At 38.3% G+C, this 22,440-nt stretch overlaps 1 protein-coding gene across 1 annotated transcript in view; it reads right to left on the reverse strand.

The window, feature by feature from the left end:
- LOC124722553 (liprin-alpha-1) overlaps positions 1–22,440 on the reverse strand; it is a 410,311-nt gene that overhangs the window by 47,095 nt on the left and 340,776 nt on the right. Inside the window, exon 21 of the mRNA XM_047247695.1 lies at positions 16,739–16,933. Within this exon, the coding sequence (XP_047103651.1) occupies positions 16,739–16,933 (195 nt within the window). The remainder of the gene's footprint in view (positions 1–16,738; positions 16,934–22,440) is intronic.

Consider the following 22,440-nt stretch of genomic DNA (forward strand, 5'->3'; position numbering starts at 1 on the left):
TGGTTCTTTCAATTTGACACCCGTTATTGATTTTCCTACTCGGGTGGTAAAGGATAGCAGCTCACTGATAGATAACTTCTTTATAGACCAAGATAAGTTTAACCAGATAAATGCTCAGCCTGTTGAGAATGGTCTTTCTGATCATGGTGCACAGCTGGTTACAATATATGACATAGCTCCATTCAACAATACTAAACAGTCCTCCAAAGTAGTACGTTCAGTCAATGATTTAACAATTGCAAATTTCAGGGAAAGCCTACAGCAGTTAGACTGGGATGAGGTGTACCGTGAACCTGATGCCAATTTAAAATATAATTTATTTCATGACATTTTTGTAAATGCATTTGAAAACTGCTTCCCCAAGAAAATAGTTAAATATACTCGTAAGAAACCTTGTAACAAACCATGGCTTACCAAGGGTATAAAAATATCTTGTAACCGGAAAAGGGAAATGTATCTGACAGCAAGAAAGAGTAGTGACCCAGAAACTATCAAAAATTATAAAAACTACCGTGTTATATTAAGAAAAGTTATTAAAAAATCCAGGAGTGTGTGTATCATGTCTGAAATCAGCAACTCTGATAATAAAATTAAAACAATTTGGAATATTATTAAAAGAGAAACAGGTCAACCAAGAGCAGAGGAAGACAGTATTACCATCAAATTGAATGAAAACTTTACGAACAAAAAGTCAGAAGTTGAAAATATTTTTAATAATCATTTTCTAAATGTTGTGGATATAGTAGGATCCAGGTGTTCATTAGAAGATGCTAGGCTGTTAATGGAAGAGGCCATACCTATGCAATTTGATACAATTGAAATCTCACCCACTTCTCCCTCTGAAATTAGGAAAATAATAAACTTGCTTAAAAGCAAAAACTCACATGGAATTGATGGCATTTCCAGCAAAATACTAAAAGCTTGTTCTCAACAGATAAGTAAGATTCTCAGCCACCTGTGTAATAGCTCTCTGGAACAGGGCATTTTCCCTGATAGACTGAAATATGCTATTGTTATACCTTTGCATAAAAAGGGGGATAGATCTGATGTCAACAATTACCGTCCAATTTCCCTTCTAACAGCTTTATCCAAAATTTTTGAGAAAGTAATGTATTCAAGAGTAGCTTCACATATCTGTAAAAATGAAGTACTAACAAAATGTCAGTTTGGTTTCCAGAAAGGTTTTTCAACAGAAAATGCCATATATGCTTTCGCCAGTCAAATTTTGAATGATCTGAATAATCGAACACCTCCCATTGGGATTTTTTGTGATCTCTCAAAGGCTTTTGATTGTGTAAATCATGAAATTCTGCTAGACAAGCTCAAGTATTGTGGCATGAGTGGGACAGTGCACAAATGGTTTAATTCGTACCTAACTGGAAGAGTGCAGAAAGTTGAAATAAGTAGTTCTCATAACATGCAAAGATCAGCATATTCCTCAAACTGGGGAACTATCAAGAATGGGGTTCCACAAGGGTCAGTCTTGGGTCCTTTGTTGTTCTTATTATATATTAATGACTTGCCATTCTATATTCATGAAGAGGCAAAGTTAGTTCTCTTTGCTGATGATACAAGTATAGTAATCACACCTGAGAAACAAGAATTAACTGATGAAATTGTCAATTCTGTCTTTCAGAAAATTACTAAGTGGTTCCTTGTAAACGGACTCTCACTGAATTTTGATAAGACACAGTACATACAGTTCCGTACAGTGAATGGTATGACGCCATTAATAAATATAGACCTTAATCAGAAGCATATAGCTAAGGTAGAATATTCCAAATTTTTAGGTATGTCCATTGATGAGAGATTAAATTGGAAGAAACACATTGATGATCTGCTGAAACGTTTGAGTTCAGCTACTTATGCAATAAGGGTCATTGCAAATTTTGGTGATAAACATCTTAGTAAATTAGCTTACTACGCATATTTTCACTCATTGCTTTCATATGGCATCATATTTTGGGGTAATTCATCACTGAGGAATAAAGTATTTATTGCACAGAAGCGTGTAATCAGAATAATAGCTGGAGTCCACCCAAGATCATCCTGCAGACATTTATTTAAGGATCTAGGGATATTCACAGTAGCTTCTCAGTATATATACTCTCTTATGAAATTTGTTACTAACAACCAAACCCAATTCAAAAGTAATAGCAGTGTGCATAACTACAATACTAGGAGAAAGGACGATCTTCACTATTCAAGATTAAATCTAACTTTGGCACAGAAAGGGGTGAATTATACTGGCACTAAAGTCTTTGGTCACTTACCAAATAGTATCAAAAGTCTGGCAGATAACCAACAAGTATTTAAGAAGAAATTAAAAGAATTTCTGAATGAGAACTCCTTCTACTCCATAGAGGAATTTTTAGATATAAATTAAGAAAAAAAATATTAAAAAAATAAAAAAAATAAAAATAAAAAACACAAAAAAAAGTAGTTATATTAACTTAAGTATGTTGTTAAATTAACCTAATTATGTCATGTATTGGAAAATTCGACTCGTTCCACATCATTACGAAATATCGTATTCATGATCCATGGAACTAGTATTAATCTAATCTAATCTAATCTAATCTAATCTAATCTAATCTAATCAAAAAATGCCAAAAAAGACTGAAATTAGCACTAAAACTCAATTATTTTTACCCACTTTTAACACCTGACAAATTAATTAACTCAACTGTGTGCCATATTGATGATTGGATGCTAGTAAAATCTCACATAAAAATCATCAGAGGATTGTAGTCAGTGAGATGTGGCACGATTTCTGACATCAGCATGTGCAGTAGTCATGAGCTGGTTTTATGTGGTGGGGGAAGCAGCTTACTCAGACCTGTGATGGATGTGTTTTAGGTATGTATTTGTACTCAAGTTCATCAAACAATTTATTCTGAAAGCTAACAAGATTTCTCTCTCTTTCATGTGTGCCTATCATCATCAGCTTAATGCCACTGCTATTATGTGAGTGGTCTCCTTTACTCCTACATTATTCGTATTCTGCCAGAACTTTCTTACTATAAGCAGTTATTTTATTGTTTCTATACACAGCTCTACAAAGTAGTGATACTTTTCTTATGTTGTTTTTGTATAAACACTTGAATTTTGGTGATTATTAATGGAGATTAAATGTATCCAATGTTTCTTTTTCTGCACTCAGTGATTTTCTACCTATATTTTTAATTTATTCTAGTGAATATAGAGTGTGAGGCAGCTGAGACAGGCCACTCTCATATATATACAAAATGAATAAACATATCAAGCAGTTTTTGCCAAGTTATAACAGACAACAGGGCAAATTTCCTGATGTTTGCAACTAATTTTTATCATTTATAGTCACTGAATTACATCAACATTGATTTTTCAAATGAAACTATATACTTTTTTCTGTGGAATTTGAGAGAAGCTTGTAAGAGAACTTCAATGACGTAACACGTATGGGACTTGATCAAATAGTATCAAAATAACAGTGCTGCAAACCACTGTCCCGAGAACACGTAACTCAGGTATGGTTCTAGCATTTACATGTGTGCTTGAAGCCCAACAGTCTGTGTTCCATTATTGTACCAATCTGATAACTTGCCCATAAAGTTACTAATACATTCACAATGTATATGGCAGTCGGAAAAATAAATATCATCTATGGTAAATGTCACCAAACTATTAGAACAGCAGTGTGATTGTATGCTGAAGAGTATCAAGATCACACCAAGCACTCACGATCTGTCTTTGCAAACATTATAACAAAAGTTCTAGTAACTGGAAGTGTGGAGGATAAAATATGGTAATGAGAAAGAAGAGCAACTGATGAAAGTAATGTAACTAGCATTTTAGCAAGTCACACAAAAAGCAAATGATGCAACTTTTGGTGCATTTTTTCAAAGCATGCATTATCAGTCTCTGTTTTATTGATGGGAATCTAAATACACTCAAGTATTTTGGGTTCCTAAGACATGCTGCTGCCATAGTTATTGGAAGACAGCCCACTGGACTTAGGGCAATCAGTGTGGCACCAACATGATGGATGTCCCTCCCATTCAGCACATGTCATGACATACACCCTTATGAGAACCTTTGGAGAGAATAGGAATGATTATTCAAGGAATGCAAAATGATTTGCACACTCATCAAATGTAACATTTCTACTTTCATCTGAGATGAAAATTAAAACATGAGATCTATTAGGAAACACCGATGACTCCCAAAAGCATGAACTGCCTTGTAACATGGGCCTGTGCTGCCATTAACTCCACATGAAAGTCAACAAGCAGTATTGTTTCTCTGGAATGATTTTACAGCGTATAACAATGCTCAAAGTCAATATTTTCAGTCCTTGATATGCCAGCTGTGTTGGTAAACACAGGAACCGTACTCGAGTTACGTGCTTGCTCACATTTTGTACAGTGGGGCAGACATCTGTGGAACATCACCTCCTGATGGCACGCGATTGGTTTGCAGGACTGTTATCCTGATACTATTTGATCAATTCCAATACATGTTATTTCACTGAATTCTCTTAGGAGCTTCTTTCACTTGCCACAGAAAAAAGTACACAGTCCCACCAGAAAAACACAAAGTTGGTGTCATAATTCAGAGACTGTAAACTATAAAAATTACTTGTGGAAATCTGGAAGATTTGCCGTTGTCCACTATAACTTGGCAAAAACCACAACTCAACATATTTTTTCATTCTGGGCACACCTGGGGTGGCTTGTCTTAGATGCCTCACTTTGTATGCCTTTATTCTGTAATGTCACAACCATACAGATATTATTACAGAGTTGACGACAAATATAATTCATTCAAAAACAAACTGTCATAAACACAGACTGAGTGTGCACTAAGCATTCATAAGAATACCCACATGGCAAAGAAAATAAGGGCCTTCTTTAAATATCGTCAAACCAAATTTGGTTTGTTGTGATGTCCTGAAGTTTGCGTCGAGCTATACTCCCTTCATCATAAGAATAAACCTGATGTAAATAAACACAAACGTGATGATTGGTCAGCAGATGTAGCTCTCGTACACTGGTGTTCTTCCGCTCTTGGAAGTAGATCCAACTTATGTATTAGATATTATATTAGTGTGTCACTGTAAATGAAACTTTAAGACATTCTGATATATTAACAGCCATCAATGTTTTCCTTAATCATACTTTAGCAATGTAATTTTTATTTCAAAAATAGTGTACAGTCACAGTCTCTGTTAAGTGCTGCTTGTGGTCCGATTGTCTCACTGTCCATATGCATCGCGAAAATAGAGGACACTGCTTCCTGCTTCATAGCGAAATGCACGCCAAACACTGTTAATGGCTAGAAACAAGTTGTTCTTAATGTTTTCCACAACATTACAGAGAAAATTGAGCTTTGATGTTTGTTGAGAAACACGCTAGAATAAATATAAGAGACAAAATTTTAATTGTAATCTTGGTGTAATTGGTAGTGTCATTGTTCGATAACTGAGTGGGCTGCTGGATGGTGGTTCAAAAGCTGTTGTGATCAACAATTTTTTCTGTTGCATTTGAATACCTAAATCATTTAAATATGAAATTAATCAGTATGTGGTAATTAACTCATACTTAACCATAATTTTTTCAAGGAAAATGCACATCTTCTGGTTTCTAATTACATCTCACAAGCAGAATTCTGGTTTTCATTCCAAATACAGATTCTGAATTATCAATATATTATAAAAAATTGTCACAGATTTTGAAGTTAAGAAAACATTACACAATTAAAATTTTTGGAGAAAAATGAAAAATCAAATACTCTTTGCTTGAATATGCCCACTGTTTCATAGGACAGATATGGTCTCACACGAGCCAAAGTGATAAGCATCATAGAAACACGGAAAACAATTTTCATGGTGTCGAGCACACTGTACAAATGCTACATTTTTACAGTTGCCACCATACCACTGCTATCTGAACCCAATAGAATTGATCTGGAGCCAAGTTAAGGGACCTGTCATGAGAAATAACAAGACATTTAACCAGCCAAACCTACTGGAACTAATGAATAAAGCTTTGTGACATGTCACTGCCGAACAATAGTGAAATGCACAACGGCATGTCATAAAAGAGAAGGAGGAGGAAATGTGGACATTTTGGTGGCTTGGGATTCTGTTGTTGATTGTCTCATTACCAGCATAGCAATACTGAAATGTACCACTTTCCTCGGAGTCCGATATGAAAGTAGTTCAGAGATTACCAGACGACTGACTGTAATACCTTCAGTGGCTTCAATATTTAACTAAATGGTGAAATTCCAGCTGTCTGCTTTTATGCCACACATAGCTCATGTAGAAAAATTATCCTTGTGAAAGTCTGGAATTTACATTAATCTCATTTTTAATTACAGTACTACGTTAGTTAAGATCATCAGCACGTTTTCCTTCAGGTCATCTAGGATGCGTACCGCCTGAGTTTTACCATTATTTCTTTCTGTTAAAACTAAATGACATTCAAGGCTATATTGTTCTCTACTCATCTCTCTTTACATATTTACTGCAACTGTTCACACCACCGCAGATTAGTTGGACTAGGTGGGTGACCAGTGCTTCCCAAGTTCAATTCGCTGGTAAAGCTGTTGTCCTGTATTATTGTTAAGTCAATGTATGTGTAATGAAAAGCATAAAATGTATCCTCATTATCGTACTTGACTGTATTCGAGACAGACTGGCTTCTGCTCCATGTGAAATGAAATCCAATGAGGTTCCAGCAAACACGGAAGAATACAGAGTGTAATGTTTACATAAGGTTTATTTTTATGATGAACAGAATATAGCAAATAACATTTAGCTCTTTAGGGTCTGCTTGACAACCCCAGTACATAATATGGACTGCTACACATGGAAAGAACCGTGGGACATGCACTTTGTTTATAGTGTAGCTGAAAGCAATAGTCTAAGAGCCTCATCCAGTGTATTGCAAACATTTCCCTGCATGAAGATGTCCACAATACTGCAATCCATTGTCAGAATATCGAGACATTGATAGTACACAGGCACAATGCAAGCAAACAACGAATGGTGCCTACACATACCTCTGAGGAATATGGGCTGTTATGCTTTGAGAATAGGTCCAAGGAAAGTACATGAGCAATTGCCATTGAGTTTGGTGTTCACCGTAGTTTACTGTGAAATGTGTTGTGGAATAATGGCTTCATCCTTTCAGTCCTGTCAGAGTACTGACCTTGGGACCATTATCCATCTCAACTAGAGTTCGCACAGTCATTTCTGTAACAGCCTAACTACGATTTTCTGTCCTACATTTACATCTACATAGACACTCCACAAGCCACCGTAAGGTACATGGCAGAGGGTACCCTGTACCACTACTATTCATTTCCGCTACTGTTCTACTTGCAAACAGAGCAAGGGAATAATGACTGACTGTACATCCAAATTTCTCGTATCTTATCTTTGTGGTCCCTACGCATGATGTATGTTGGTGATAGCAGAATTGGTCAGCAGTTGGCTTCAAATGCCGGATTTTCTTAATAGTGTTTCCCAAAAAGAATGCTGCCTTTCCTCCAGGGATTCCCATTCGAGTTCGTGAAGCATATCCATAACACTTACATTTTGTTCAAACCTACCATCAAAAAATTTAACTGCCATCCTCTGAACTGCTTCAGTGTCTTCCCTCAATCCAATTTGGTACAGATCCCAAACACTTGAGCAGCACCCAAGAACAGGTCGCACCAGCAACCTACATTCAGTCTCCTTTACAGATGAACCACTCTTTCCTACAATTCTCCACGATAGTGGTCACATGCTTGTTCCACCTCATATCACTTTGCACTGTTAAGCCCAGATATTTAACGACTTGACTGTGTCAAGCTGGACACTAGTAATACTGTATCCAAACAATACAGGTTTGTTCTTCCTACTCATCTGCAATAACTTACATTTTTCCACATTACAGTTAGCTGCCATTCATCACACTAACTAAAAATTTTGTGTAATTCGTCTTGTATCTTCCCACAGTCACTGAACTTTGACACATTACTGTACACCACAGTGTCATCAGCAAACAACCACAGATTGCTGCTCACACCTAGTTAGCAGCCTTCAGTGGGGCACAGTGTCAAATGCTTTCCAGAAATCTAGAAATATGGGGTTTGCCTGTTGCCCTTGATTCATAGTTCTCAGTATATCATGTGAGAAAAGGGCAAGGTGAGATTCGCATGAGTGCTGGTTTCGAAAACCATTCGTGGACATCAGCTGCTTAGCCTCAAGATAGTTTATTATATGCAAGCTGAAAATGTGTTCAAGGATTTTGCATCAAACAGAAGTTAAGGATATTGGTCCATAATTTTGCAGGTCCATTCTCCCTTTCTTATATACTGGAGTCACCTGCACTTTTTCCAGTCACCTGGGACTTTGTGCTGGGCAAGAGATTCATGATAAATGCAAGCTAGGTAATGGGCCAATGCCATACAGTATTCTTTGTAAAGTCGAACTGGGATTCTATCCAGACCTGGTGATTTAATTGTTTTCAACTCTTTAGATTGCTTCCCTATGCCAAGTAAGCTTATTTCGATGCCGTCCATTCCATACAGGGGTCTGTTCGATTGTCAAATGGCAGTATGTTTGAACAGTTCTCCTGCATGAACAATTTCTTGAACGTGAAATTTAAAACTTTGGCTTTTGTTTATCTGTCTTCAACTGCTACACCAAACTGGTCAACGAGGGACTGAATGGAAGCCTTATACCTGCTTAGGGAATTTATGTACAACCGGAATTTTCTTGGGTTGTCCGACAGATCTTTTGCTAACATGTGACGTTGGTAGTTGTATGCTTTGTGCATATATCTTTTCACAGACACACGAATCTATACTAACCTTCGCTTGTCATCACTTGTATGTCCCCTTTTGAACCTAGAGTGCAACAGCCTGTTTTCCTCAGCATCTTATGAATTTCATTATTAAACCATGGTGAATCTTTTCCATCCTTTATCCACTTACTAGGCACATAGCTCTCCGGACCATGATTTACAATCTGCTTGAACTTTGCTCATAATGCCTCTACATCCATCTTACTGGTACTAAGTGATGCCAGTTCACTGTCTAAGTAAGCTGTTAATAACTGCTTACCTGCTCTATCTAGCAGAAACACTCTCCTAACCTTCTTGACTGATTTATTAACATTCGCAAATATAGCTGCAATAATGACATAATCGCTAATCCCTGTTTCTATACTGACATTGTCAATAAGGTCTGGCCTATTTGTAGTTCCAAGGTCTAAGATATTTCCACTGCATGTGGACTGCCAAGTTAGCAGTTTTCTATACACAGCAGGTTAAAGTCATCTCCAATATCAGTGCATAATCTGGGTGTTTACACACTACTGACCACAGACTTTCTTTGAATGACTCGCAGCGGAATTGGGTGGCTGGTAAAAAATCCAACAATTAACTTAGTTTCACCTACACCTGTTATACGCATTCCGATAACCTCACTGTCACATTCAGCTTCAACCTTAATACTGGAAGAGAGAATATTTTTGTATACTGTAATGAAAACTCCCCTTCTATGGCCCCTAATCCGTCTTTCTGATATATGTTCCACAAGGAAAATTACCAAACAGTGTACATTTTGAGAAGTTATTTTCTTTTCTTTAGATAACCATTTCAGCATCTCAATAATACCATCTTCAGGCTCAATATGCAGTTCACGTATAGACAGTCAGATACATTGATATACGCATACTGGAGCCATCAGTATCTGGATACTGTGAATTCGTTATTCGAGTATTTCCTCTAAAGACTTGGCAACAAGACTTGACAAACTAAAGTTTGCTGGTATTGATATATCTGATTGTCCATAAATGAAGTACATATTGTGTCTGAAGATGGCATTGCCAAGATGCTGCAACTGGTTGTCTAAATAAAATAACTTCTCAAAATACATGGTCATTTAGCAATTTTCCATGGTATGTATTTGACTAGCCACTGTCTCGTATTCACAATGAATCAACAGGGAAGACTCTCTGTTTCCAGATTTTTTTCTGTTTATGGATGAAGCTAAATTTACTCAGGAAAACATATGAAGTTGTCACTACTCTAATGTGTGGATGGATGAATATCCATGTACAACAGTTATGGAAAGTGTTTGAATGATATTTCTGCCCTCTGACTGTACAAATTTCTTTATTTTATATTACTCTCATGATTTTGGCCTTAAGCCATTATCAAGTACAACAACAAGAAGAAAATTTTTGTACAAATGTATAGAAAGGGAAAGGACTAAAATTTTGCATCAGCATTCCAGTCCAATCCCAGATTAAAATTATCAAACTAATACTTCTAAGATGTTGGCTATAATTAGATTTTGTGAAGTGAAGGTGATGGGCCACCATGTTGTCTGTGGTGACAGGTAATACCTGAAATTTGGTTTTCTTGTCCACATTCTTGATGCTGCGGATCTCTGAATATTGAATTCCCCATCAATTTCTGAAACTGAATGTCCCATGCATCTAGCTCCAACATCATTCCCTGTTAGTTCTTGTTGTGTGCCCATAATCATGCCAGAAATTTTTTCACATGAATCACCTATGCACAAATGACAGCTCTGCCAATGCTCTGCCTTTTCATACCTCACATAAGCTGTACTACCACCTTCTGTATATGTACATATCATTATCCCACGACTTTTGTCACCTCTGCATTTACTACTATTTTTGGTTCCTAATAAAATGCATAGATATAATTTTGGGATCCACATGAAAATACTGGTGATGATCCACATGAAAATACTGGTGATTAATGTACCATCTAAAGGTTGATTTTGTTTGTATTAATATCCAATTATATCACATATAACTTAAATAGTGGCACCCATCTTCTACATGCTCCCCAAAATCCACAAACCTAACAATCATGGGTGCCCCATTGTGGCTGGTTACAGTGCCCCCACTGTAAGAGACCCAGCCCTTGTTGACCATCATTTGCAACCAATTGTCCAAAACCTAGCCTCCCACATTAAAGATACCGATCACTTCTTGCACCAGCTCTCCACCATCCCACACCATTACCTGAGCGGTCTACACTTGTCATTCTTGATGCATCCTTCCTATACACCAACATCCCTCATGCCCACGGCCTGCTGTGATTGAACACGACCTCTCCCAATGCCCTGAAGATCCCAAAGCTATCACTTCATTCCTCATACACCTAACCAACTACATACTAACCCATAACTGCTTCACCTTTGAAGGGAAGGTATACAAACAAATTTGTGGCACAGCCATGGGCACCCGCATAGCACCCTCCTGTGCCAACCTCTTTATGGGCCACCTAGAGGAAACATTTCTAGCTTCCCAAAACCCCAAAACCCCAAAACCCTGGTGTGGTTCAGGTTTATTGATGACATCTTTATAATCTGGACCCAAAGCCAGGACATCTTTTCCTCATTCCTTCACAATCTCAACACTTTCTCTTTCATCCACTTCCTCTGGTCCTCCTCCACCGATCGGGCCAACTTCCTAGATGTCGATCTCCTCCTCTCAGATAGCTCCATCCACATCTCGGTCCACATCAAAACCATCAATTATCAACAGTACCTCCACTTCTACACCAAAACATCCCTCCCATATAGCCTGGCCACCCATGGCAGGCACATCTGCAGTAATGACAACTCCCTCACCTAGTATGCTGAAAGCCTCACAAAGGCCTTCGCAGACAGGCAATGCACTTCAGACCTAATGCACAGACAGATCTCCCAGGCCATATCCCCCCCCCCCCCCCACACACACACACACCTGATCCTCGCATCCATCCCAAGAACCAACCATAAAGAAGCGCCTCCCTTGTCACTCAGTACCACCCAGGTCTGGAATGACTGAACCATGTCCTGTGTCAGGGCTTTGATTATCTATCATCATGCCCTGAAATGAGGGACATCCTACCAAAGATACTTCCACCCCCTCCCCTTCACAAGATCCTACTCCATGCCTATGCCACTCCCATCCACAATCCTCAGACACAATGGTCATACCCTTGTGGAAGACCCAGAAGCAAGACCTGTCCAAGCCACCCACCCAGCACCACCTACTCCAGTCCCGTCACAGGCTTATCCTACCCAATCAGAGGCCAGACCACCTGTGAAAGCAGCCATGTTATACACCAGCTCTGCTGTAACCACTGTACAGCATTTTACATTGGTATGACAACCAACCAGCTGTCAACTATAAAGAATGGTCATTGCCAAACTGTTGCCAAAAACAAGGTGGACCACCCAATGGCACAACACGCAGCAGAGCAAAACATGCAGGATTTTAATGGCTGCTTCACAACCAGTGCCGTCTGGATCCTCGCCCCCACCGTCAGCATTTCTGAGTTGCGCAGATGGGAGCTATCCTTACAGAACATCCTTTCATCCTTTGCTCCCATAGTCACAATCACCTTGTTCTAAACCTGTTTCCCCCGCTCCCACCCAATAGTTTGTGTGTGTGTGTGTGTGTGTGTGTGTGTGTGTGTGTGTGTGTGTGTGTGTGTGTGTGTGTTTCCTACAAGCTTGGAAAAGGAAGTTCATTCTGAAAGCTAGCAAAGCTCTGTACCTTTTGTTTGTCTACATATCGACGACACAGTACTTCTGCCTTTTGGTGAGCTGTCTCATTTATTCCTAAATAATGAAGTTCATAACTAGGCACTTCAGACACCCTCACTTTCAGCACTTGAGACCCAACCATTGTGATGTAGTATTTTCCAGATATTGACATACTGTACAATATATCAAGGGCAGACACCACCTAATCAAATGCCACTGATTCCAACTGTGATTAAGCAGAATATTTAGTATCACCAAACAATATCACAAACCTTCCAGTGCAGGTGTTGCCTTGAGATTTCATGGTGGACCCATCAGATGGGACACAGGCTCCCTTTGACTGCCTCAGTTTGGACGAGGTAAAAACTGTGTAACTTCTGCCCTATATGCCTATTTCATGCACAAGGGGTGTGATAGTTGCGGATATTGATCTTAATGATACACTAGAGCTGATGAAACAATACAATTACTTCATCAAAAGTGCTACAGCTGTCAGTCTCTCAGTTTATGGCAATTCACATGGCAATAAAGGCCACTCCTCCTCTACTTAACTTCACTGTGTTTATGATACAGATCTACATTATTATCAATGAACTACGGTTTGATCCTATAATCTAAACCGTACTTAGCCAATGGCTATGGACTCTAATTGATGTGATTTTTTATGCAGTGGTGTATCTTTTGCTGTGTCCCTTGTATTCTTCTGATCATGTATGTATTATTCTCAATGCTTTAGCTCTGCCTATGCGTGTTCTAATTAAGTACTACAGAATTCTACCTACTCCAGACATGACAAAAACAATGGATGTTGAAAGAAACTGTGTGCATCAGAACTTGGAAGCCTGCACAAAAGAAAATATGTGAGCTTGTGGTACTCTTAACACTGATGAAAGAGAGACCCACTGTGAGAAAATGGATCATTAATATCAGAAAATAATGAACAGAATACATCTATGTAAACTAGAAAACATATAGGAACACAATGCAAAGTTCAATAAAAAACATAAGATTTAGTTACGATCAAACATTAACAATTTATTCTTTCATAACTAAACATGTAATGTAATATACAGGGTGAGAGGCAGCTAAGCCATAAGACCCCTTGTATCTCCCCAACCATAATAGATACAAAGATGCTGTTTGGACAGTGAGGTATCGAATATATTGCTTCCCCCTACTTATACCTCCCGAGGAGATCACGAATGTAAAATTAGAGAGATTAGAGCGCGCACGGAGGCTTTCAGACAGTCGTTCTTCCCGCGAACCATACGCGACTGGAACAGGAAAGGGAGGTAATCACAGTGGCACGTAAAGTGCCCTCCGCCACACACCGTTGGGTGGCTTGCGGAGTATAAATGTAGATGTAGATGTAGATGTAGATGTAGAATTGCAGGGGCAGGGGCTACTTGGACACATCACATTTCATTTTTGTGTTATTTTTTATTACAGAGATATGAGGCCACATTTGGCTTCTTTAAATGGAACCCTATGTTAAATTTTAGCATAACATGATGGGCTTAAAAGATGGTTTCATATATGTGTATATCATAATATTGAGGTGAACAGTTTTTGAGACACAGATATGGTCTCGTATCGTGTTCGTCCTTCGAAGCGTCATCGTCCAATGCGACCTTTCCTGTTGTGTAGAGTACATGGTAAACGAGGCGAGTCCATCCTTACACAAACACGGCCATTTACCCGACAATAGTAATACATACTGTTATATTTTGCGCAAAAGTTAACTGATGATGTCGTGCAAACATTATTCAGTTTTTTGACAGCTGTGATACCAAAATAGTACACAACATACAGTATTAAAATACTACAAGATGTTAATACATTTTAAGTAACAGAAATACAAATGTAAATGAGGAGGCCCTTATTGGTCACAATTATTTCATACATTTTTGTTTTTTATTTGAAAATATGTACTATTGATCACAATACGAAGCAAATACACACAAAGATGCAAAATACATACTGTAAATGGTACAAAACTTTACTGTAGTGTGTGTTCAAAATGCTTCCTCTCTGCTGCAATGCACATCTGTAGTCGCCATTCGACTGATTTGTGAACGCCCGCGAGGGTGTCACGTGAGATATCAGCGCACGCTTTGATGATAAGTTGCTTCATATTGTCTAGCATAGTTGGTATTTGACCATACATTTTACATTTGATTGTTCCCCACAGAAAAAAAAATCAAGAGGGGTTAAATGAGGAGACTGGGCTGGCCATTTCACTTCAGCATGTCATCCTATCCAACAATCCAGGAACTTTTCATTTAACAGCTCTGTAGCCACACAGGAAGAGTGAGCAGGACACCTGTCATGTTGGAACCACATGCACTGATGCGTAATTAGTGGTACCTCTTCCGGTAAAATGGGTAGAACGTTTCACAGGAACTGTGCATAGTTATTGCCATTTAGTATACCCGGAATGACATACGGCCCCACAATGACATTTCCGACGATGCCGCACCACACGTTAACACTCCACAGTTGCTAATGCTGTACCTGTCGAAGCCAATGAGGGTTCTTTATTGACCAGCAATGCATATTATGCAAATCCACATTGCCATGGTTGGTGGAAGTCACTTTATCAGTAAAAAGCACCCATTGAAAAAACATTGGATCATCTTGTAGGTGCTGCAGAGCAAAACGGCAAAATTCCTGGTGCTGTTCAAAATCCACACGGGACAGTGCTTGATGTAATGAGAGGTGAAACAGGTGAAATCTATGCTGGTGCAATATGCATAGAACACTTCTCTGACTTATACCACATTCCGAGGCGATACGTTGCGACGAAACAGTAGGGTGGTTATGCACCAACGCTAGAATGTTCTCTTCATGTACCTCTCCAGTTGCACTTTTCTGCCTTGTCCTCTGTATGGCATTCCATGATCCTGATTCAAGTAGTTTCTTGCAAATACATGCAAGAAGCTGGCACGTAGGATGCTCACGATCAGGATACAGCTCTCCGTATTGCCTTATTGCTCTAACAGCATTTCTTCTGCTTTCACCATACACTAGAAGCATATCTAACTTTCCTTCATTGGTGTACACGTCTGCTCCAAGAAACTATGATGGAAATGCGATATCTCATTACCCCAGCAGCGCATTTATACCCTTCTCTCCAGCTACCTCGTGCGTCAACTTGCGGCATTATTGAGAAGCAGGAAAACAAAACCTTCCCTGTTAAGTTCCTCAGTAGTCAACAGGAAAGGTCACATTGGACAACGCCACTTTGAAGGATGGACATGATACAGGAACATATCTATGTCCTAAAAACTATTTGCCTAAATATTATGATATATACATATTTGAAACCACCTTTTTAAGCCCATCATGTTACGCTAAAATTTAACATAGGGTTCCATTTAAAAAAAAAAAAAAAAAAAAAAAAAAAAAAAAAAAAAAAAGATGGCCTCATATCTCTGTAATAAAAAATAGCACAAACATGAAATGTGATGTATTCCAGTAGCCCCTGTCCCTGCAATTCACTGTCCAAACAGCATCTTTGTATCTATTACAGTTGGGGAGATACATGGGGTGTTACGAATTAGCTGCCTCACCCTGTATATAACACAACCTTCAATAACAGGTCTGAATATTTAACAAGTAATTGTATAGTCTTCCATAAGTTGAATGTGAGAAAAATGGATTTTTCTTGCAGTAAATCAACATTTTGTAGTCATATAGCTGACTGCAAGGTGCCACAGAATGACTCTGTATCATGGGCAACTGAACCCTAAAAGGGCATGGTGAGAATCAATTAAACTAATTAAAAGGTTCTCACTGGTGGGACTGTGGATGATGACATTAACAAAGTCAAAAAATATCATTCAAACTGGCCTAAAATTACTGTAATCTGCAATCATTATATTGGTTATAAAATGACATGAAATTTTCCCATCCATACATTTATAGTCTCTCTCTCTCTCTCTCTCACACAAACACACACACACACACACACACACACACACACACACACACACACACACCCTAACAACAAATTTATGCAGGTACAATTCTAATGATTAATTAATAGCAATCAAACACTACAGCTTTTTTATGTGTAATCAGTAATTAGCTGTGGGATGACAGTAATGAAAAAAACTAAATCATATTTTCAGGATTTATTTCTTTCAGATGGACATAACAGACTCCAATTTTCAATTACTCTTACCTTATTCCAATCTCCCTTTGGATTTCAGTATCACTGAGTGCACTCATTATAGCTCCTGACTTTACATTGGCACGGCATGCAGCAACGTACCATGCAGGCATTCCCACCCATAGCTCCAACCATGCAACAATTGTCGGACCATTCCACAACGCAAATGGAGTTCCTGCCTTCATCGCTTCAGCCAGGAGCTCATGCCTAAAACAAGAAATCACTTAAGCTGTGGATTTTTATAGCCTAGAATTCTGTAGCACGACAGTCTCAGTTACTGTTTCATATCACATGGACACAGGTTTCATTATCGTCAACAATATCAAACTACTACAGTCTCCAAAGCCTTTTTATTATTTCCTTACACAACTGGACACAGAAAATCCATCATTGTCTTTGTGGCGAATTATGAAACAAAGTGAATAATTGTAAAGATTTGAGATCCGCCAATTCTCCTTCTCATATGCTATGAAAGAAGCAGACATATTAGTTTGTCTATGAAGTGACCAACAATGTGGATACAGCATTATGAATTCATGCCTATGATATGATAAAGTCCACATGAACTGGCAAATTCAAACCTCAACATTTTTCATCAAAAATGTGTATTTTTTCATGCTGATGTGTTCTCCTTTTTATACTCTACAGACAAATGATATGAATCTCATCTATTTTCAGAGAACACACATACAAAAGTGTTTAAAGAGCTGTGTCCCACATATACGTACATAAGATAGTATTGGTCAAAAGTAACTGTTTTAATTTTATGTGTGGAAACAAAGCTCGTTAGGCACCTATCTGTTGAAACTACAAGCAGTTTTCCATGTTGTTATAACCCACTTTTGAACATCCTTTAGCCATAATACTAAAAGAAACAGGAAAGTGTTTAACGACACATCGTTAGCTTTGAATTTGGTGAAATAAATGTGTGTTATCAATAATGAATCATATACCACCACCTTTAAATGTCACCATAGCCAGAAATCCAAAGGACTAACATCAATTGAATATGGAGGACACACTGCTGATCATCCTTACACAACCCAACACTGATTAAATACACTGATCAGCCAAAACATTATGGCTACCTGCCTAATAGCCACTATGTCCATCTTTGACACAGATAGCAGCTGTGACAGGGCATGCATGGCATGGAAGCAACATGGAAGCAATGAGGCTTTGGTAGGTCACTGGAGGGACATCAACTGGAACTCACCAGTCTGTTCCTCAAACCACTCCATCACACTCCTGGCCTTGTGACATGGAACATTATGTTGCTGAAAAATACCACTGCTGTCGGGAAATATGATCATCATAAAGGGATATACACGGTCTGCAACCAGTGTACAATACCCCTTGGCTATCATGATGCTTTGCACAAGCTCCACTGGACCCATGGATGCCAATGTGAATGTTACCCAAAGCAAAATGGAGCTGCTACCAGCTTGTCTCTATACCCCAGTACAGGTGTCCAGCAGCTGTTCCCCTGGAAGACGACAGATTCGTGCTTTCCCATCAGCATGATGAAGAAGGTATCAAGATACATCTGACCATGCAATGCTCTACCACTGCACCAGCATCCAATGCCGAGGCTCACATGCCCATTTCAGTTATAGTTTCCAATGTTGCGGTGTTAACACTGGCACATGTATGGGTCGTGGGCTGCAGAGGCCAATCATTTGGAGTGTTCGGTGTACTGCGTGGTCGCCACATTTGTACTCTGCCCAGCATTCAGTCTGATGTCCGTTCCACCATAGTTCGCTGCCTGTCCTGTTTTACCAGTTTACCCAGCCTACGATGTCAGTCATCTGTTATGAGGGGTGGCCGCTCAACCTCATGCCATCTAGACATCGTTTCACCTTGTTTTCACCACATGTTGAAGACACTCACCTCTGCGATCCTCAGACAGCCATTAAGTTGAGCAATTTATGGAATGCTCATGCCGAGCCTCTGGGTCAACACACTCCACCTTTGGTCAAACTCAGATAGATCATGCGGCTTCCCCATTCTATGCACGGACAGCACATTCGCTGATACTACATGCACCATGCATGTCTCTGACAAATAGTCATTCCTCAGCAGGTGACACTGCTATCGCCTGGACAGGTTTACATCAATAGCAGGTCAGTGGTCATATGGACTCTGCACGGCCAGACAATATGCATAAATCCCACCTATTTTTTCCCACTGCACAAGTTACATTCTCTAATAGTATAGGTCTTTTCTTCTTCTTCTTAGATCCTCAACCATCAGGTTGGTTACCACCAGTTCACCATGCTTTTCTGTCTTCGGCCTTCCTCTCGAGAGCAGCTGGTATCCTCCATGATCTGGTTGATATATTCTAGTCCCCATCTACCTCTTGTATTTTTACCTTCTACTGTCCCTTCAATGATACTTTTAATGATACCATCACCTCTCAGCAGATGGCTGACCCATGTGTCCCTTCCATTTTGAATTACCTTCAGGAGACAAAGCTTCTCTTCCTCCGCTCTGTGAAGCACTTCTTCATTTGATATCTTGTCTACCCATGAATCTTGAGCATTCTGCAGTGGCACTACATCCTGAAGGCTGATATTTTTTGTTTTTCTGTTTCTCTGAGCATCCATGTTTCACTTCCATACAGTAGCACACTCCAAACACGTGCCTTTATGAGGTCTCCCCCCAAGATGTTTGTCTATGCTGCTTGATGTGAAAAGGTTTCTTCCCTTATTAAAAGCAGCTTCTACCTGGTTGATTTGGCTTCTAATATCCTTTCTTGACATTCCATCTCATGTAAGTTTACACCCCAGGCATGTAAAGAATTTGACAGTCTCTAGTTGGTCATTGTTAAGTGAGCATCGGGCAATAGTGTTTTGTATGCCAACTACTAAGATTTTTGATTCACCTTTATTAATTTCATATTATAAGAAAAGCTGAGGGTGATTTACAGTATTGTTCTGTAGTTCTCAGGCCCTACTAGTCTCTCACTCACAATTAGAGCCCATAAACTGAAAAAGTGAGCCTGATGTTATGCTTCCATAATCACCTTACAATTTGTATCCGTCCACACACTATCTGAGTAATTTATTATTCCCCTCTGTTTGAATTCCACTTCATTTATAAATAAGATTCTACATGTGAACTCTGGAATACAAGCCACTGACAAAATGGTCTTGTGGCCTGAGAACTTGCGCACAGTACGAGTGACATGGGTAAAGTAACATCTCTGATAGTACTGACTAGTAAGCAAATGATTTATGCCTTCAGCAGCTGCAGCTAATCTCAAACTGTTTTTGGAGTTATCCTTACTTGTCCCACCATTCATTTCTCTTCATTCACTGTGGGGTTTTAGTGGAGTACACTTCGATCCTTTGCACTGTTATGAATGTTTCTGTACCTGCATGTCACTGGCATAACATGCAGAATATTTTTGTCTTCACTTGGAATGCGGCAATGTGGATATTCTTTTGGCATATACGACATGTAAATGTTGGTTAATGTTATTGCTTAAACCATGGAAGAAGAATACCTTGTTTACCATTTTTCAAGTGGAATAACATGACTCAATTTCAAAGCAGCATTAGACATACTACATGGAATCACTAATATTGTTCTGGAACCTGCACAAATTAAATATAATCTGTATGGAACAGTTGATGCAGAGATTGCTGTGACTGACTTTGGCACCTAAGTCAATTGAAAAAGTACAAAAACAAACGCAATCAATACGAAATGTCCAATGAACTTCTACAGGAAGACATCCTATGCCACTGAGTACTGAGCAATCGCAACAACACAAGAAAATTACTCCAGATCTCAACAGACATTTATTTCTGGAGATATGTCAATAGAACTTTTTCGTTATTTTTGACCAATGATATATCTGAGAGGAAGATATGACATTCATGTTTAAACACCTGATGCATTAAAGTCAATGTCACTACAGGAAAGAATTTTTTTTCTACATATTTCTTTTTCCTTGTGTCACCCATGCAAGTCATCCTTGGTAGTGTCAAAAGTTGTGTTTCAAAAGTCTTCAAAACACAACAATAATAAAGCACAATGTTAGGATGCTGATACGTCACAAGATAACTATTTGCAGTTATGAGGCTTCTTCATCAAACATTAAAAAATTTAGGAAAGAATAATAAAATACCCATAAGTCTTTATCACAGAGCCAAAATTGTCTAAAATTATTTGACAGCTATCACATACTTAAAGTACATGGTAATTTTTGTACAAAAACATCTATTCCTGCAGAGTGTGAATATTTCACAGGAAAATTACATTTAATGAAAAATTGAAATTTGTTTCATTTTTATAAAATAAATTAGTGTCAGCTATAGAAAATGAGTTGCCTCAAGCAAAGTACTGAGAGAGTCTACACTTTGTGCCAAAGAATAGATAAAACAGATTATTTACTCTCATGTTCCCAATAAAACATTCCACTAAAACATTCCACTGACATGCATATATTTATGGGTCTATATTTCAAGAATGCATCATGAGTAACACTGTGTAGTAATAGTTTTTTCACTACAGACACTACACAAATCACAGACATGGAAAATCCTCTAAAGGGAGTCATGAACATAACAGTTTTCATCATAATGAGCTAAAAATTAATTAAATTCATCCTAAAAAAATCAGTGCAAACAACAAAACTTACAATGTTTTTGACATTTCATACAACCATGCTATCTATAAACATGCAATTAAGCATGAAGATGAATTCTGGGAGATTTTAAACCATATGAAGCAAGCAATATTGGTCAAACTCTGGTGAAATACATCCAATAAACAGTCTAAATACTGGCAGCCCTTCTTCAAAGCTACACAGGTCCATCACTTTTCATTTCCTTCATTCAAACATTACATTGTTGTTTAACATACCAGTTAGTGTTTGTTCACCTACAAACAATGTAACTATTGTCAAGATGTTACAAAAGAAACAAAGAATGAGTTGGCTCAAATACACATTTTAAAGAAATAATTTCTACACCATGACTGCATAACTGACTACAACTGATAATATCTGTTCGGCATTGCATATTACTGATAGTTGGAGTACAAAGATGTTTCCAGAACAGCAACAGTGTTCACATCGACCAATGACTCGTGAACTTGACAAAAACAATGCTGTCAAGAACACAGGCCACATGAATGAAAGAAAATAATCCTAAAAAGTGTGGTACCAAGTGTAAAACCTTAATGCATAGAATTTGATTGAATTAAAGCAATAGATCAAATGAAGATGTCTGGAGACAATAAATGTTTATTCTGAAAAAACACATTTCAAATACCTACAAAAAAGGAAGTTAATGTTTTAGGAAGTTTTAACATGGTCAATGTACTGTCTATTTGAATGTGATAAGACTCAATAAGAAATCAAATACAACAAAGTTAAGAGGATAATGATGAAAGTTCATTATATACTGTTGTCCAAAATTTCTCAGGTACTCTTAGGACATTGATTTTTTTTAAAGACATATACTCCAGTGAAGAAAAGGAACATTTCAAATATTTGTGTTTCTGACATATACAATTTGTACTGTACTTTAAACACAACAACACAAAAAGATAATACAGAAAGGTCATAACAAAGCAATTGCTTGGCATCCCCACTGGGAATGTTAGGTTAAATAATGGTTAAAATGAGGTATGAAGCCAGTATTATGTCCTCATATTTGAGGATGGAAGTGGCAGAGAGACAGCTTCTGGTCAGCACACTAGCA

This window comes from Schistocerca piceifrons, chromosome X (assembly GCF_021461385.2).
Source record: "Schistocerca piceifrons isolate TAMUIC-IGC-003096 chromosome X, iqSchPice1.1, whole genome shotgun sequence".
In the NCBI taxonomy this organism is placed as follows: Eukaryota; Metazoa; Arthropoda; class Insecta; order Orthoptera; family Acrididae; genus Schistocerca; species Schistocerca piceifrons.